The 17,614-nt window shown below is 41.8% G+C and overlaps 1 protein-coding gene and 1 long non-coding RNA gene across 2 annotated transcripts in view; one reads left to right on the forward strand and one right to left on the reverse strand.

Annotated features, from left to right (window-relative positions):
• Positions 1–17,614, forward strand: part of SIGLEC1 (sialic acid binding Ig like lectin 1) — a 123,542-nt gene that overhangs the window by 76,124 nt on the left and 29,804 nt on the right. The window contains exons 9-15 of the mRNA XM_075855560.1: positions 699–998; positions 3,300–3,557; positions 6,640–6,936; positions 8,822–9,079; positions 9,816–10,115; positions 13,451–13,705; positions 15,648–15,947. Of these exons, the coding sequence (XP_075711675.1) occupies positions 699–998; positions 3,300–3,557; positions 6,640–6,936; positions 8,822–9,079; positions 9,816–10,115; positions 13,451–13,705; positions 15,648–15,947 (1,968 nt within the window). The remainder of the gene's footprint in view (positions 1–698; positions 999–3,299; positions 3,558–6,639; positions 6,937–8,821; positions 9,080–9,815; positions 10,116–13,450; positions 13,706–15,647; positions 15,948–17,614) is intronic.
• LOC142748472 (uncharacterized) lies at positions 9,523–11,952 on the reverse strand. The gene is made up of 3 exons (XR_012882270.1): positions 11,855–11,952; positions 10,063–10,195; positions 9,523–9,965 (listed from the first exon to the last, which is right to left on the reverse strand). It is a non-coding gene; the product is annotated as an uncharacterized LOC142748472 (long non-coding RNA).

Raw genomic sequence — 17,614 nt, forward strand, 5'->3', positions numbered from 1 at the left:
CTCATATCAGTAGGTTAAGATATAGACATACTTCACTTATTATCTAAATAATTTTGGGTTTGCAAAAATTTTGGGTTGTCTCTTATTTTTGGATAAGTTGTCTAGGAGAAAGAAAAAATCTGGTCGGCAACGCTGACAGACGGGATATGGAGTTCTGTTTCAGAAAAACAAAAACTTTGCTTCAAGCCCTATAAAGTTAGAGTGTGAAATTAATCAATACAGGATTTTTTACCATTTTGACCAAAGGTGGCGCCACCTTCATTACAGATTATGCGTTGGTTCGATATGATTTAATTGACTAGTGAATTGTATTTCCATTCATAAACCTTCATTTGTTTCTAATAAGTCGATTCTGCGTAATACCCAGAAGTAGATCCTAATAACAAATATAAAAGAAGAACTTCTACTTCTCTTTGTTGGATTCTGTCCCAGTTGTGGCTAAAAAAAAAAATATGCATCCAGTGCAGTTTTCATCGGGTTTTTGAGTTTTTTTAATAAAAACCTGGGTCTAGATCCCACAAAGAGTTGTGTCCCTCACTTACACTTGTCCTCCCTTTGATCAAGGTCGATCAGTTGCTTTGATGTATGAAGTACAAAAAGTGAAAGGATCCTAAAGTATTAGCAGAAAATGTCAAGACTGTTACGTAATAATTTATTATAAGTGACATTCACTTAATTTTTTCCTGTCTATCGTGTAGACCCTCCAAGAATTCCATCACTTTCCTCGTTCCTTGAGACTCAACATGGCAACCTGGCAATAATTCACTGCATAGTGGTCAGCAAACCCTTCTCAGAGATACAATTGTACAAGGATGGAAATCTAATAGGAAACTCCAGCTCTGATTCTGCCCCCAGCCAGAGAGTTCATGAGATATCAAATGGAAACTCTCTGAGACTGGAAATCCGGGATGTGAAGATGTCCGATGAAGGGTTGTACAGCTGCTTCGCTAAGAATTCTCTTGGAAACTCATCTACAAGTCTTCAGTTTGCAGTTGAATGTTAGTAGTAGTGACTTACTTTTTTGGCTTATATTCTTACCTATACATGATGAAAAGTAATTCCTTGGGTAGATAATTGCTATATTAGGCCTCATGTACACTTCCATCACTGTTTTATCGGCCGTTTTTGACGGATCCGTGTGTCCGTTTTTGTTTCCGTGTACACTCCGTTTCTGTTCCGTGTTTCCGTTTTACACGGACGTTGTGCTTCCATTTGGCTTCCGTTTTTCCATTTTTAAATACGGATGTAAACTTAATTTGAACTTGTCACATGTCTGTGAACTTTGGCCCACCCAGCCGTTGCTATGGCAACGGATCCGTCAAAAACGGACAGCACACGGAAGCGTTCCGTGTGCCATCCGTGTTTTTGACGGACCCATTGACTTCTATCGGCTTTCACGGTCACTGAATCACTGAGCAAAGTAGGACATGCTCTACTTTGCACGGAACGGAACAACGGATCCGTTTAAATAACTGTGCATGGGGCCATTGAAATGAATGGGTTCAGGGTGCTATCAGTGACAAAAACGGATAGCACCCTGAAGGAAAAAACTGAAGTGGGCACGGGGCCCTAAACTTGTCATAAAAGGGGTTGTCCAGTGTAAAAAAAAAACATTCTCATACACCCTATTAGGGAATTCTGAGTTACTAGAGGGGGGTCCGGTTTATAGGATCTTAATCTCTTGGTCAGAGTGGAGAGCAGTTACATAGAGTGTCTCTCTCACTCTCTGGAGGACTTGTCCTGTCCTGCATTACACAGAAAACACATTGTGTAATGCTTAGTTTGCCCTGTGGTGGCGCTGCAGGAAATTGAAAACTTAGTGCCAGGTTTCTCCACAAATTACATATGATCGCTGGGGGACCCTGCAGGAGACACTTTGTGATCTGCCTATTTTCAAGGGATCCTTCTAACAAGTAGGAATTTCCCAAAGTGGAGAACCCTTTAAAGTTAACAGAAATTCCTCAGATCATCTCCGGGCAAGGGATAGAGGATAGTGAGTGTCCAAAGGTATCACTGCTACAAAAATTATTCTGCTCCTAGAATAGCGTCAATCTGTATGAGTAAGGAAAGGCTTGTGATTCATATTCCGCTGTGTAGAGAATGTTTTATGAGGCTCACAAACGAATCAACTCTGTCTAGAATATACACTATGGTCGTTTTCTAGCAATAGAAAGACTTTGGAGTAATTTATCAACCTATCTAGATTAGTTTTCTGGCGTAGAAATGTTGCAAAAAAAAACAAAAATTGCAATTTCTGGTGCCAATTGCGACATTGGCCTTTTTGCGCCACCCTCACCATTTTTGACCAAAAGAGGCGTGGCTTCGGTAAAAGGGACGTCACCGCCGAGGCCGACAAATTTATTATAATATACTCTAGAAAACTGTCGTAAATTAGAGTAAAAATCTATAACGGACAAATAAGTTAAAACATTTATAATAAAATTTAATGAAAAAAAAATGTAACAAATACATTTAAATAATAATGAGAAACAATTATACTTACCTTTCCGCTCCTCCTCTTCCCCTCTGGCTCCTTCATCATTGCAGTGTGCCTCATACAACGTAAGAACATTGTATGTGACGCAGCAATGATGATCATGAAGTGCTGCGTCGCATATAAGAGCCTGATGCTGCTCGTCCGCAGGGGAGAAGAGGAGCGGTGAGGTGAGTATGTGTGTTTTTTATTTCATTATCGATGTGGAGGAAACAGATGATGCAAGGCCGCAGTAGTTGCATTACAATTGTGGCGCGTGGCCCGGCCGAAAGATGCGTCACATTTTTTTTGTTCTATTAAGTCTGACGTATAAACACCAGTCTTAATAGATTCCCCACAATGTGTGGGAGGAAACTGGAGTACTTTATGGAAATGTTTTCCTAGTTTGTCCCGAGGTCTGCAAGGCAGCAGTGCTAATCTTTAAGACAATGTCTGATTTAAAAAATGAAAATGCAGAATGTAGGCTGCTGTAAATAGAGATCTGCATCCTATTGGCTGATTCACAGGGCTAGGTTTGTCCTTTTCTTCTACTAGAAAGAGAAAATCCCTATTACTAGAAGCACAGACGCAGTACAGCAAAGTTTGTGATTTGGCACAACTCATGGAGTATCACAATGTGTCATCTGCATTATCTGTACTCAGGGATTATCACAGTGCACAAAAGAACAGGTTCAAAGACAAATTCAGCTCTGCTACATCTGTAACTATTACGGAATTTCTATGTATACCGTTTTCTATTAGTTTTGCAAAGATTTACCACAACTTCCTTTTTTTAATAATCTTTTTAATTCTTGTGTTGCCACAGCTGCTAGAGTGGTGATCTCACCATCATCGGAAATTGAAGAAGGAAAAGAGGTCACATTGACATGTATGGCAACCCGGGGCTCGGAGGACGGAACCGCATATACTTGGTATAAGAACAGCAACAGTCTGAAACAACACGTGAAAGAGAAAGAGCTTGTCCTACGCAGACTGTCGAAAATAGATGCAGGGTCCTATATCTGCAAAGCTCATGACAGTCAAGGGACCAGCATCTCCCCCCCAGCGACACTTCACGTTCTATGTAAGATTCGTTTCTCTTACAACCTAATGGAAAGTATGGGTTTTCCTTGAAGAGATCCATCCTCTTTAGGGCAATGCTCTCTGTGTAGATGGAGTTTGGGATTTCACAATAGTCAATATCCTATTCTATAATGACCTATATCAATACCATTTTTAAACCCTCACTACTGAAGAGGTTCCAGCAGGCAAACCATATAGTGTGTCCTGGTTAACCTTATGGTACTCTTACACGGCCCGACGTGGGCCATGTAAATGAGCACCGGTCAACGAGACAGCTTGTTGATCGGCGCTTGTTTGGTCACAAGGAGCTACGTACGACGATCGCTCGTCCTCATACATTTCTGTCATGTCGGCAGCACAGGGAGAGGTGCTGCCGACAACGATAATATTTTCGGCATTTAAAACGGTACAATCATCTGATAACCGAGTGTTTGCTCATTCATTGGCTGATCGTTCTATGGACGCTCGTTTGCCCGATAATTGGCCAGTGTAAAAGGGCCATTAGGCACCAAACAAACATTTGGTTGACAGCTATCTAAAGGATATTATTATTTTTCCATCAATTTAGCGATCGAGCTGTAGTCTTCAGTGATATCATTTTGGGGTACATGCGACTTTTGATCACTTTTTATTCCATTTTTTTGAGAGCTAAGGTGACCAAAAAATAGCAATTTGCATGTTTTATTTATTTTTTTGTATGGCGATCACCGAGCGGGTTAAACAAAGCTATATTGTGATAGTTCAGACTTTTACGGATGCGGCGATACCAGTTATGTTAACTTATTTTTTTAACATTGCTTTAGGGGAAAAAAATGGGAAAAGGTTTTTTTTTTAATTTTAATTTTTATATATTTTTTTGGAACATTATAAAAACTTTATTTAACCGTTATTTACTTTTTTTTATTAGTTTCTCTAGAGGGCCTTGAACCAGTATTTGATCCCTTGCTGATTTTGTAAGTTTGCCCACTGTCAAAGACATGAACAGTCTAGAATTTTTAGGCTAGGTTAATTTTACCAGTGAGAGATAGATTATATAAAAAAAAACACAGAAAATCACATAGTCAAAATGATATATATTTATTTGCATTGTGCAGAGAGAAATAAGTATTTGATCCCCTACCAACCATTAAGAGTTCAGCCTCCTCCAGACCAGTTACTGCTCCAAATCAACTTGGTGCCTGCATTATAGACAGCTCTTACATGGTCACCTGTATAAAAGACTCCTGTCCACAGACTCAATGAATCAGTCTGACTCTAACCTCTACAACATGGGCAAGACCAAAGAGCTTTCTAAGGATGTCAGGGACAAGATCATAGACCTGCACAAGGCTGGAATGGGCTACAAAACCATAAGGGTATGTGCACACACACTAATTACGTCCGTAATTGACGGACATATTTCGGCCACAAGTCCCGGACCGAACACAGTGCAGGGAGCCGGGCTCCTAGCATCATACTTATGTACGATGCTAGGAGTCCCTGCCTCGCTGCAGGACAACTGTCCCGTACTGTAATCATGTTTTCAGTACGGGACAGTTGTCCTGCAGCGAGGCAGGGACTCCTAGCATAGTACATAACTATGATGCTAGGACCCCGGCTCCCTGTAGTGTGTTCGGTCCGGTACTTGCGGCCGAAATACGTCCGTCAATTACGGACGTTATTAGTGTGTGCACATACCCTTAATAAGACGCTGGGTGAGAAGGAGACAACTGTTGGTGCAATAGTAAGAAAATGGAAGACATACAAAATGACTGTCAATCGACATCGATCTGGGGCTCCATGCAAAATCTCACCTCGTGGGGTATCCTTGATCCTGAGGAAGGTGAGAGCTCAGCCGAAAACTACACGGGGGGAACTTGTTAATGATCTCAAGGCAGCTGGGACCACACTCACCAAGAAAACCATTGGTAATACATTACGCCGTAATGGATTAAAATCCTGCAGTGCCCGCAAGGTCCCCCTGCTCAAGATGGCACATGTACAGGCCCGTCTGAAGTTTGTAAATGAACATCTGGGTGATTCTGAGAGTGATTCGGAGAAGGTGCTGTGGTCAGATGAGACTAAAATTGAGCTCTTTGGCATTAACTCAACTCGCCGTGTTTGGAGGAAGAGAAATGCTGCCTATGACCCAAAGAACACCCTCCCCACTGTCAAGCATGGAGGTGGAAACATTATGTGTTGGGGGTGTTTCTCTGCTAAGGGCACAGCACTACTTCACCGCATCAATGGGAGAATGGATGGAGCCATGTACCGTCAAATCCTGAGTGACAACCTCCTTCCCTCCACCAGGACATTAAAAATGACTCGTGGCTGGGTCTTCCAGCACGACAATGACCCGAAACATACAGCCAAGGCAACAAAGGAGTGGCTCAAAAAGAAGCACATTAAGGTCATGGAGTGGCCTAGCCAGTCTCCAGACCTTAATCCCATCGAAAACTTATGGAGGGAGCTGAAGATCCGAGTTGCCAAGCGACAGCCTCGAAATCTTAATGATTTACAGATGATCTGCAAAGAGGAGTGGGCCAAAATGCCATCTAACATGTGTGCAAACCTCATCATCAACTACAAAAAACGTCTGACTGCTGTGCTTGCCAGCAAGGATTTTGCCACCAAGCATTAAGTCTTTTTTGCCAAAGGGATCAAATACTTATTTCTCTGTGCACAATGCAAATAAATATATATAATTGTGACAATGTGATTTTCTGTTTTTTTTTAAATATAATCTATCTCTCACTGGTAAAATTAACCTAGCCTAAAAATTCTAGACTGTTCATGTCTTTGACAGTGGGCAAACTTACAAAATCAGCAAGGGATCAAATACTTATTTCCTTCACTGTAAGTGCTATCCCCAGTTTGCAATGTAATGGGAAAAAAAACATTGACATGTATTACAATATAGGATATCTTAAAAGTGCTAGAAATATTTAATATATAAAGGTCCCTGATGCTACAGATGTTACAGATTTTTTGTAGTAGCAAGCGTAACAGTTCAGCAGTCAGTGTGGAGCATTCTGAATGTCGTCGATGTAGCGCACCTTTCGCATTTCAACGACCAGTAGACTCATATTTATTTTTTTTTACAGTTCCACCCAGAGACCTCTCAATGAGTTCATTTGTATCAAGTCAAGGAATTTTGCAAGCGGTCATTCAGTGCACCGTGGACAGTGATCCTCCCTCACAGATGTTTCTCTATCGGGAAAGGACCCTGATGGCTACAAACAAAGTATTCCTTTATAACAACAAATATGAAATTTCTTTTACCACTAATTCTTTACAGCTAGAAATTAAAAATGTCGTGTTAGAGGATGAAGGGCAATACATGTGTGTGGCAAACAATTCATATGGGCAGATGGCTGGTGAATTGGACTTTACTGCAGAGAGTAAGTATGAACACTAAACTTTCTACACATCCTCCTTACAGGCTGCCTGGATTAGACATGTTTGGGAACAGACGGTTCTATCGGTGATCTCCATGACAATTTTAGATCATTAGAAATGTTTAAAGTTTACCAGCAAATCTTCAGTCTATCCCAGGCATTTTAAGGGTTAATAGCCCTTTTACACCGGCCAATTATTGTGCAAACGAGCATTCACAGAACGCTCGTTCCTGATAATTGCCCTGTGTAAACAGAACAACGATCAGCCGATGAACAAGCAAACGCTCCTTCATCTGCTGATCGCATCGTGCTGCCGAAACTATTATCGTTGTCAGCAGCACCACTCTCTGTGTAAACAGTGTACTGTGTAAACAGGGAGATGCGCTGCCGACATGATAGAAATGTATGGGGACGAGGGATCGGAGTAATGAGCGCTTGTCCCCATATATAGCTCCTTGTGAAAGGAGCAAACGAGCACGGATCAATGAGCTGTCTCGCTGGGTCCACGTTGGGCCATGTAAAAGGACCCTAACTCTGCATTCTCCAGTTTACACCTATCTACACAGATATGTAGCATTGTTTCTGCATTGTGATTAAGATGTAATATCATGTAGTAGGTTTAGCAATCAATTATGCAAATTAAAAACTGCAATCTGTCATATGTAATCTGCCTATAATGTTAAATAAGTTTGCAAATACTTTGCTCTATTCCTCTTGTAATGTGCCATTATCTTTGAGCTCAATGATTCTTTATAAATAAATCTTCTGTTTGCTCCCCCTACTGTCAACCATGTGAAAAAATCTAAAATATTTAATGGTGTTTTCTGGGACATTTTAATTGATGACCTATCAAAAAGATAGGTCATCAATTTCGGATTATTGGGGGTCTGACTCCCAGCACCCTCGCTGATCAACTGATTGAAGGGGCTGCTACACTCCAGTGAGCGCTGCCTCCTCTTTTTTTGCTTAAATGGTACAGCTCTGTACACTCTGTAGGTGCTGAGCCTGGCTCTGCAGCTTAGTCCCATTCCATTGAATGATACTGAGCTGCAAAGACCTGCCGTACCAGACACAACCACTACCAATGAGGAGGCCACAGCGATCAATGGAGCGCCGGGCCCCTTCAATCAGCTGATTGTTGAGGGTGTCGGGAGTCGGACCTCCACCAATCTGACATTGATAACCTATCATAAGAATATGTTATCAATAGCAAAGTCATGGAAAACACCTTAAGGCTTCATGCACACAACCATAGCCATGTGTACGGCCCGTGATTACGTCACGGACGGCCGCGGAGTGTCATCCGCAGGCCGGCCGAAATCCACGGACCATGCACACATTAATTTAAATGAGCCCGAACCTCAAATGCGGCCCGTATGATGACTTGTCCTATCTTTTGCGGTCCGGGCTTCCAGCCAATGCACGGACGATTGGAAACTATGGTCATGTGCATGGGCCCATAGAAATGAATGGGTCCACAATTCACCAACATTTTTGGGGATGAATTGCGGACGCAAAAATATGTTTGTGTACATTGGGCCTTAATCAACCCCCTTATACAGAGAAAGCTACAGATGTAAAGAAACATTGCTCCGACCTCTATTACAATAACGTATTAGTAATTAGATTAAAGTAGTTGTATGAAATTAGAAAACAGTCTGCTTTTCCACCAGCAGAACTCTTGTCAATGGACTGTGTCTGGTATTACAGCTCAGTCCCTTTGACTTGAGTGGCGCTGAACTGTAATTCTAGGCAGTCTATGGATAAAATTTACAAAAATTATGTCACATTAGTCTTGTTGTCTATACAATATTTGTTTAGGTTGGCTAAATAATTAAAAAAAAATGTACTGCTTCATTCATATTCTCAACATTTTTACAAATTTTAGCAGCGAAAATAGTTGTGTCTCCACCTGGCGACATTCGAGAAAGAAATTACGTGAACCTAACGTGCTTCCTCCAGTCTACGTCAGACAGCAGAGATTACTCATACAGCTGGTATAAAAACAATGTCCTGTACATGGAAGGATGGAGCAGTCTGCTAGAAATTCCACAAGTCTCTAGCTTAGATTCTGGATTTTATTACTGCAAAGCCTGGAACAACGAGAGCAGCAAGAGCTCCGCTGTGATCAGCCTGAATGTTGCCTGTGAGTATGAGCTGTGCACTTTAATGGATCCGATCAATTGTGTCAATTTTAATGTCAATAGAGTATTCAGGAGGTTATGAAGACATCAGATTGATTGGATGAAATAACTTTTTGTTGACCAATACGGACTACTCTCTATCAATCATTTACTAGGAAATCAGGGACATTACGAATACAGCAGATCCCAGACAACCTGGAAGGTCCATTGCTTTTCCTTAATCTTACAATAATGATCTTGGCTTCAAGGAAAGTCAAAGTTGCAAGTTGATTTTCCTTGGAAGGTCTGAAATTGAGTAGGGCTTGATAGGAAGATAGACAACCACCACAAAGAGTATCAGACTAAAGTCCCTAATCCAGGACCTGCTTATTTTTGGACACTCCAGTGGTAACAGTTTCGGCATATTGGGCATCCATTATAGCCAAGCTAGTGGGTACACTTACTTTATTAATATAGTAATATTTTACATCTACTTGACTTAATTTGCACAGATATGGAGTTACATCATGTCTTATACACCAGTCACATCTGGAGTTACATTTACAGTCCTATTGTTGAGTGGCATCTTCTCTGTTGGGGTTATGGGGAATTCTGTACTGCAAAATCCAACCAGAATGGTAGGTGGTGCCTATTGATGGCTTGGCACCTGAGGGCGATAGATAAGCACATTGGAGCGTGGACTCAGAGATATATATTTTTTAAGCCTAAAACCACAAACATTTTCTTTCTCTTGCACAGATTCACCAAGGCATCTCCAGGTGACGTCTTTCCAAGACACAGCAGAGGGGAGATCCGCCGTTATCCGCTGTACTGTAGACAGTTTCCCATTAGCTGAGATGACACTTTATAGAGAAGATCAACTGGTCGCTTCCGGCAGACACCCTGACTCTGTGAATGAGAGATTCAGGGTTACATCATCCCATAATGAGCTGACTGTGAATATTAAGAATCTAAAGCTGGACGATAAAGGAAAATACAACTGTACCTCCAGAAACAGCATTGGATCAATATCTCAATCAATGTACTTCAATGTGCAGAGTAGGTCTCTCGTTCTACTGTAAAGTTCATTGATATCTTCTCATAGTCTAGAGCAGGGTGCCAAAACTTTTTGATAAATACTGAAAGTGAAGAATCCTATTAAAAATATATGGCCTAGTGATATCATAGTGGTAACTCAGAGATAAGGTTTTGATCCTAGTATCAAGTTCTAGTAATGCTATGATATTCCCGCTGCAACTAGTGCACAATAGTTTCTAGAGGGGCTAATAGCTGGAGAGCCAGATGTAGGGGGCCCAAGAACCGCATGTGGCTCCCGTGCCACTGATTCAGGACAACTGGTCTGGAGTATTACACTGAACAGTCATAGCATTAACGCCTCATGCACACGACCGTTGTGCCACTTGGGTCGTTTTTGATGGCATCCGAGTGGCACCCGATAGTCTTCAGGGACCAATTCACTTTAGCGGGTGAATCGGGTCTGTGCAAAATGGTCAGAGTCTCCGATCCGAGGAAAGATAGAACATGTCCTATCTTTCCTCGGATCACTGATGGCACAGCGCACTCGGTCGTGTGCATGAGGCGTAAAACCACCTGCCTAATTTTGTGTGCTTCGTGTATTCAGCGTGAAACTTTTCAGCAACTTACAGTAGCTCTTCTTTAGGATCGGACCAGATGGACTAGCCTTCACTCCATCAATGAGCCTTGGGCGCCCATGAACCTAAAACCGGTTCACAGGTTGTCCTTCCTTGGGCCACATTATGTAGCTACTAACCACTGTATACCAGAGATCGGCCATTTTGGAAATGCTCCGACCAAGTTCTTTAGCCAACAGAATTAGGCCCTTGTCAAAGTCGCACAGATTCTTACACTTGCCCATTTTTCCTGCTTCCAAAACATTAATATCAAGAACGGTCTGTTCACTTGCTGCCTAATATATCCCCCTGCTTGCCAAGCGCCATTGTAACCAGATCATCAATGTTATTCACCTCAACAGTCAGGGGTTTTAATGTTATGGATGATCAATGTATATATTAAAGGGGTTATCCCATGATCAACATTTATTACCTATCCACAGGGTAGGTGAAAAATATGTGGTCTCTGGAGACCCCACTATTGGGACCCCCACCGATCACTATAATGTGGAGTTTGAATGGAGCGGCAATAAAGCATGTGCGCTGCCAGTCCATTCAAGTTCTACGAGACAGGCGGAAATAACTATGTACAGCACTCAGATGTCTCTGTCAGTAACATTTATCACTCATACTGTGCCCAGGTGATAAATATCAATCTTAGGACGACCCCTGGTATCCTGCTGTGTTTTCAATTAATACATCTATCCATATTCCATGTTTTTTTTACCATTTCTTCCCTTTAGGCTATGTTCACACGCTAAACTAAAAACGGCTGTAAAATACAGAGCTGTTTTTAAGGGAAAACAGCCTCTGATTTTCAGCCATTTTTAAAGTATCAAGTGTTTTTTGATGCATTTTTACGGATGTTTTTGGAGCTGTTTTTCTATTGAGACAATGAAAAACGACTCAAAAAACGGCACTTTTTTAGGGGGAGTTTTTTTACGCACCGTTTTTACAAGCGACCACGTAAAAAAATATTTTTCCCATTGAAATCAATGGGCAGATGTTTGGAGGCGTTCAGCATCCGTATTTGTAACCATTTTTCGGGGCATTTACGGCCCGAAAAACGACCGAAAAAAAGGCCTTGAGAACTTACCCCAGTTCAGCTTTTTCAGATGACATGTTCTTTTGTGAGGGCATACATACCATAATCATAGATGTGTTGCCTGTAAAGAGGATGGCTTCATATCAGGTTGGCCTCATCCCCCTTCAACATGGGCCTTAGTCTGTAGGGGGCTACTGTTCTTCACTGCAATTTTAACAAACAAGGAATGGAAAATTAGCCTGAAGTTTGGTTTGTTTTTCCATACAAGTAATGGGGGAGGGGGTGTCAAGTAAACACTAGGCCTCTGCCCCAGAAAGATAGGGTGGCCTGAACAAAAAATCAGGAGGGGTTCCCTTGTTTAGATTATAGCTACCCCTATGGTTACTGTATAACTCTGCTGACATTCTTAGTTGAAGAGGACCCATCACCTCTCCTGACATATTTGTTTTAGTTAAAATTTGTATTCCCTATAATAAACAATTCTGGACAATATTTAAATAAAATGCTATGTTGTGCCCTTTCTCTGTTATTCCTCCTAGAAATGTAGGCATAAATTAATAATTGAGTGTTACCAGTTGGGGGGGGTGTCCCTATACAGACTGACAACATCCAATCAGTGTTGACAAAGTGATACTGTGGGGACCCACCCATTTTACAAGGGGAATGGTAACACCCAGTTGTCAATGTATTCATAAATTTCTACAAAGAATAACAGAGAAACGGCAGAACGCCGAGCTCAAAGAAAATATGTTTCAGAACTGTTATTTCATGGTATTTGCTAAAATAGACATGGAGAGGGGCTGGACCTTTTTAAAGGGGTTTTCCACGATCAGACAACTGATGACCTATCCACCTCATAGGTCATCATTATATGATCGGTGCGGGTCCGACACCTGGATCCCGCACCGATCAGCTGCTCCGGCTGCCTCCGGACCCCGGTCGTCCATGCAAGAAGCAGATGGCTCCGGTCACAGAATAGCGCGTGAGCTGCAGTACTACGGTATTCAAGTAAATAGGAGCAGAGCTGCAGTTCTGTAGAACGGCCGCTATGCAGTGGTCGGAGCCAACTCCTTCCGACTCCGCATACCGTTCAAAACATCCGGCATCCGGATGCAGTCGGAGTAGCTGATCGGTGTGGGGTATATGGTCATGATAGGTCATTAGTTTTCCGATCGTAGAAAACCCCTTTAAGTTAATTCACAGATTAAAATTGATCAATTAACATTGACTATTATTACACAGTTAAATGGCATTATTATTTTATCCTTTTCTACCCTGTTGTCTTAAAATAATTTCAAGTTTACCAGTAAGATAATTACTATGTGCAGCTTAATCCCCCTGGGAATATATCTTTAAATTCCCATATTCAGAGGATTAGCGTTCTACAGCTTTAAATTTATGCATTCATAAATGACATATGTGATCTGACAGAATAATAATTCAGTGTATAAATATATGGAAAGGTCAATATTGCTAGTAATGAGGGGTAGGTTTTCACTAAATCAAACCCTATGGACATTGTAATGCCTGCCATTAGTGGTGGTCACCCAACTTCTCTAACCAAGGTAGTAGAGCATGGAAACTTAAAAAAATAGCTGAAAATAATGTTAAAATACTCCAAACAAAGAAGTGACCATGAGGGACCATAGTAGACGTCAACTTAATATTGTAAACCCAACTTGTTACTTCTTTTTTAGCTGCAAGAGTTCTGGTGTCTCCATCCACGGAAGTTGTGGAAGGCTCCAAGGTGACAATGACGTGTAACTTCATGAAGACGCAGTCGGATGAGGCCAAATACATTTGGTACAAGAACAGCAGAGGGCTTGAGAGGCCGAAGGAAGACTCTCTGGTTTTTGACAGTGTAAAGGACAGTGACACTGGGTACTATCACTGTGACATACAGGGAACTCAGGACAGCAGCGTTTCTCCATCAGTCTTCCTTCATGTGTCTTGTAAGTAAGGGTTTTGGAAAATATTTTTTTGTAATCCGATGCTTGAATGTCTAATCCAATATCTCAGAGTTCAAAATGGAGGAAACTCCTTAGATCTGGCAACAGAATTGATATTAATGTTGGAAACTGTTGGCAATATACAAACTCATGTCAATTCTTCATCACGGTGTGTTACCTAAGGTTTTCCCATAGATTGTATTGCATTACCTAAATTCTCAAACTTCAGATGTGTGAAGAATGTCCCAAAGAGTTCAATTACAAATTCAAGTGTCACCTGGTCATCCACCTGCATACAAGTATACATAGACACAGGGCCAGCCTCAGCGGTGTGCAGCCGCTGCCATAACTGAAGGAGGTGGAATGCTGGATAAACCTCTTGCAGACACGGAAAACTTATTTACGGAGAACTCTTAATTTATTAATTTACTTTATGAGCAAAGAGTAACTTGATATAACCTATAGTTCCAGCAAGGTCTTGCCTAGGCCCGGAGATCACTACCAAAGACTAAGGTCCGTGCTAAGACACCCATCTATCACCACCTAAGTCCGACTATGGGTCACTGAGGGGCCATACCAGCACAGAATCCCTAGCAGGAATTAGGGAACTCCTCAGCGAGCCAGTAACGAGAGAGGTGACGATCGGCTGCTGCAATTGATGGACTCAGCATGTTAAAGGGTTAATGAGGATAAAACTGAATAACAGGTCTTGGGACGGCCTCAAAACAGCAATCTGTGACAGTTCATATCCTGATTTAGCTCTAAAACTTGGCTCCATTGGAACTACTCACATCCCCATGAAATTCCAATCACAATTTGCTATTAGTACACCAGATGCCCTCTTGGTTCTGATCATTCTCACCAAAACTTGATTTCTCACAGCACGTTATTACTGTCTCTAACTCCAGGTCACATGGGGTACAAACTTTTTAGGGGTGATGCAGTTCAGCTGTAGGACTCCGCTGCGCTGTCAGGGACCTGAAAGGCTACGACAACTCTCTCTGTCTATATGAGCCCTCGTTACTCCGCTAACTCTGCCGCCTGCATCCAGAACTCTACTGCTCTCCAACAAAATGACCACCGACTACACTCCCTGTAATGCCTTCTGCCTGACTTCACCCCATCACCTAATTTCTGTTCCCCTTGTTCTCTACATCCAGACACTGTCTGCTCTCTTCCTGTGTCCTCCACTACACCTCTTCCCCCGGTCTTTTCAGTTGCCGTCCCAGCGACCTAGGAGCATTTACATACTCACTGAACCTTGAGGGCAGGCTACTGAAGTTGGGCTGCTGTGACTATCATACCTGAGACCGATCTTCCAATGTGACCTTGATGGCCTAAACACTCGCGTATTGCCCCTCTGATCCAAAACTTTGTGCCCAAACCTATACAGCTTCACAGGATGAACATAAATTCTCTAGTTTATTGACTAGGCATTGTTATTTGGACACATTATGCCTTTTATTTTTTGGGCACTTCACAGTACATCATAAGATGAGCGACATCCACAGCTGGTACTGCACAGGGCACCTCCGAACACTTTGTGCCCAAACCTATGCAGCTGCACAAGGCACCAATTAACCTAAGGCCGGTCCTGCACTCTCCTCTCCATATCTGTCAGTCATGTGTAAGTTACAACTATAGTCATGCCCCATCCCTTCTGTACACAACTGGATTAGTAAATAAGTGGGAGATTATTGTTTGTATAGTTTACCCAAATTGCGGCCATACACATTAGACATATGTCTGATGAACCCCTCAGTTTCGGCGGGACTGGTTGTCCATCTAATGTATATGGCATTATTCCAACTTTCTACCGACAGCAGGTGGAATAGCTTTCGGCCGACAACTATCTGAACAGTATGTCCAGCTTGAGGCTCAGTCCTACAAAAATTTTAAAAGAAATAACTATTAGTAATATTGTATTTATTCATTCATTTCACAGATGGTCCTAGAACACCAGTAATGTCATCATTTTGGGAAGCACAAAGCGGACAGATTGGCATTATTCAGTGCTCAGTAGACAGTGACCCACCATCCAGCTTGGCTTTGTACTTCAGAGGGTTGATGATTGGGTCATCTGACTCCAAGGGATCCTTGAGTGATAGGATAAGATTATCTTCCTTGCAAAATATGATAAAGCTGGAGATCAGTGAAGTTTGGCTGGAGGATGAAGGAACATATCTTTGTACAGCAAAAAATTCCATTGGGGAGTCGAGAGCAACGGTGAACTTCACGGCACAAAGTAGGATATACTGCCACTTATTGTCCATCTCTTTCTGCCCTTTTTTCAGGTGTTAATCACATTGTCCTCTAAAATAGAATAAAAATAAACTATCTCTGCTTGCATTTGAACATATTATTATTTCCTCATGCGTTCACCTAACCGCAATAGGAAGTAATAGTATGCCTGGGTGATCACCAAGGAAGACCGGATGTGATTGACAGCTGGGCTCCCGTTGTAATGGCTAGGATCAGAGAAACTTCAGATTCCGGCTATGTAACACTTAGATGACACATTCAATAGCAACTGTGGCCCCTAAGGAGTTTGACAGAGAGATGGATATTCCTCAGCTCATCGACACCCCTACAATGCAATTGCGAGGTGCCGATAAGTTACCATGACAGCCGGGGCCCTAACAATGGCCCCCCAAGTCTGCCATAGGTATAAGCTTATAAGACCATGTCTAAGTATTCAAAAGTGTTATATATGCAATCAAAAATATCACTGCATTACCTCCCATAGTGAGAAAAAAAAAAATGATGAAAAACAAACAATCACTCGGTCCTGAAGGCCCAAAATAGGCCGGTGCTTAAATGGTTAGAGAGGTCCTGCCAGATCTGCTGTGAGATGCAGTCAAGAGCATGTCTCAGCTCTTCTAACATGCCTGTTTTAGTAAATACTTGTTCTCCCCATGAAATAACAATTCTGGAGAATCTTTTCTTAAAACTCATTGAGCACTTACTGTTATTCCTCCTGGAAATTTATGAATAAATAGAAAAACTGGCCGATACCATTCCCTTTGTCAATAGGGTGTGTCTCTACCGAGACAGAGTGTGGATAGACACACCCTATTGACAAAGGGAATGGAAGCGCCTAGTTATTATTTTATTCATACAGTTCCAAGAGGAATAACAGAACAGCACCAAAATGAAGAGTTCTAAGGAACAATTCTCTAGAATTGTTACAACCTCCAAATTGTACGGAGCTGTATAATGGCAGCCATACATGTACCTTACTGTACCTCCGAATGCCTACAATTTGATACAGAGGCATGTTCCATCAGATGTCGAATTATAGAAGTATTCTACCCTAGAGGCATTGATTCTATGGGAGAATATCTCTGTGCTGTATGAAGGCCCCATTTGGGGTCTATCGCTCTGTAGTACCACTAGGCCACAGTGATATTACTGCATATACATTAAATGGGAAAAAATGGGGATAACAGGACAAGAGAACGACTTGGGTATTTTGCTAAAAGTACGGTAAGTCGTAGTATTCAATGTCAAGCAGCAGCTGCAAAAGCAAATAAAATGTAAGGGTGTATAAAAAGAGAAAAAAAATAGCCTGTGATCCCAATGTAATATTGTCACACTATAAATCCCTTATAAGACCACATCACAAATATGGGATTCAGTTTTAGGCTCCATGTTGTAAAAAAGGATACAGGAGAACTGGAGAGGGTTCAAAGGCGGATGACTATATTATTAAATGGGATGGGAGGTGTCTCTTATAATGGAAGGCTAGAGAAATTGAGCTTGTTCAGATCAGAAAAAATGGCACCTTACAATTGTAAATATAAATGTGGTCAATACAAAGAACTGGCACATGATTTATTCTTTCCAAGAACTGTACAAAGGACCAGGGGAAATATTCCATAAAGGAAAGGCGATTTAGACATCAGTATAGGA

This window comes from Rhinoderma darwinii, chromosome 1 (assembly GCF_050947455.1).
Source record: "Rhinoderma darwinii isolate aRhiDar2 chromosome 1, aRhiDar2.hap1, whole genome shotgun sequence".
Taxonomy (NCBI): Eukaryota; Metazoa; Chordata; class Amphibia; order Anura; family Rhinodermatidae; genus Rhinoderma; species Rhinoderma darwinii.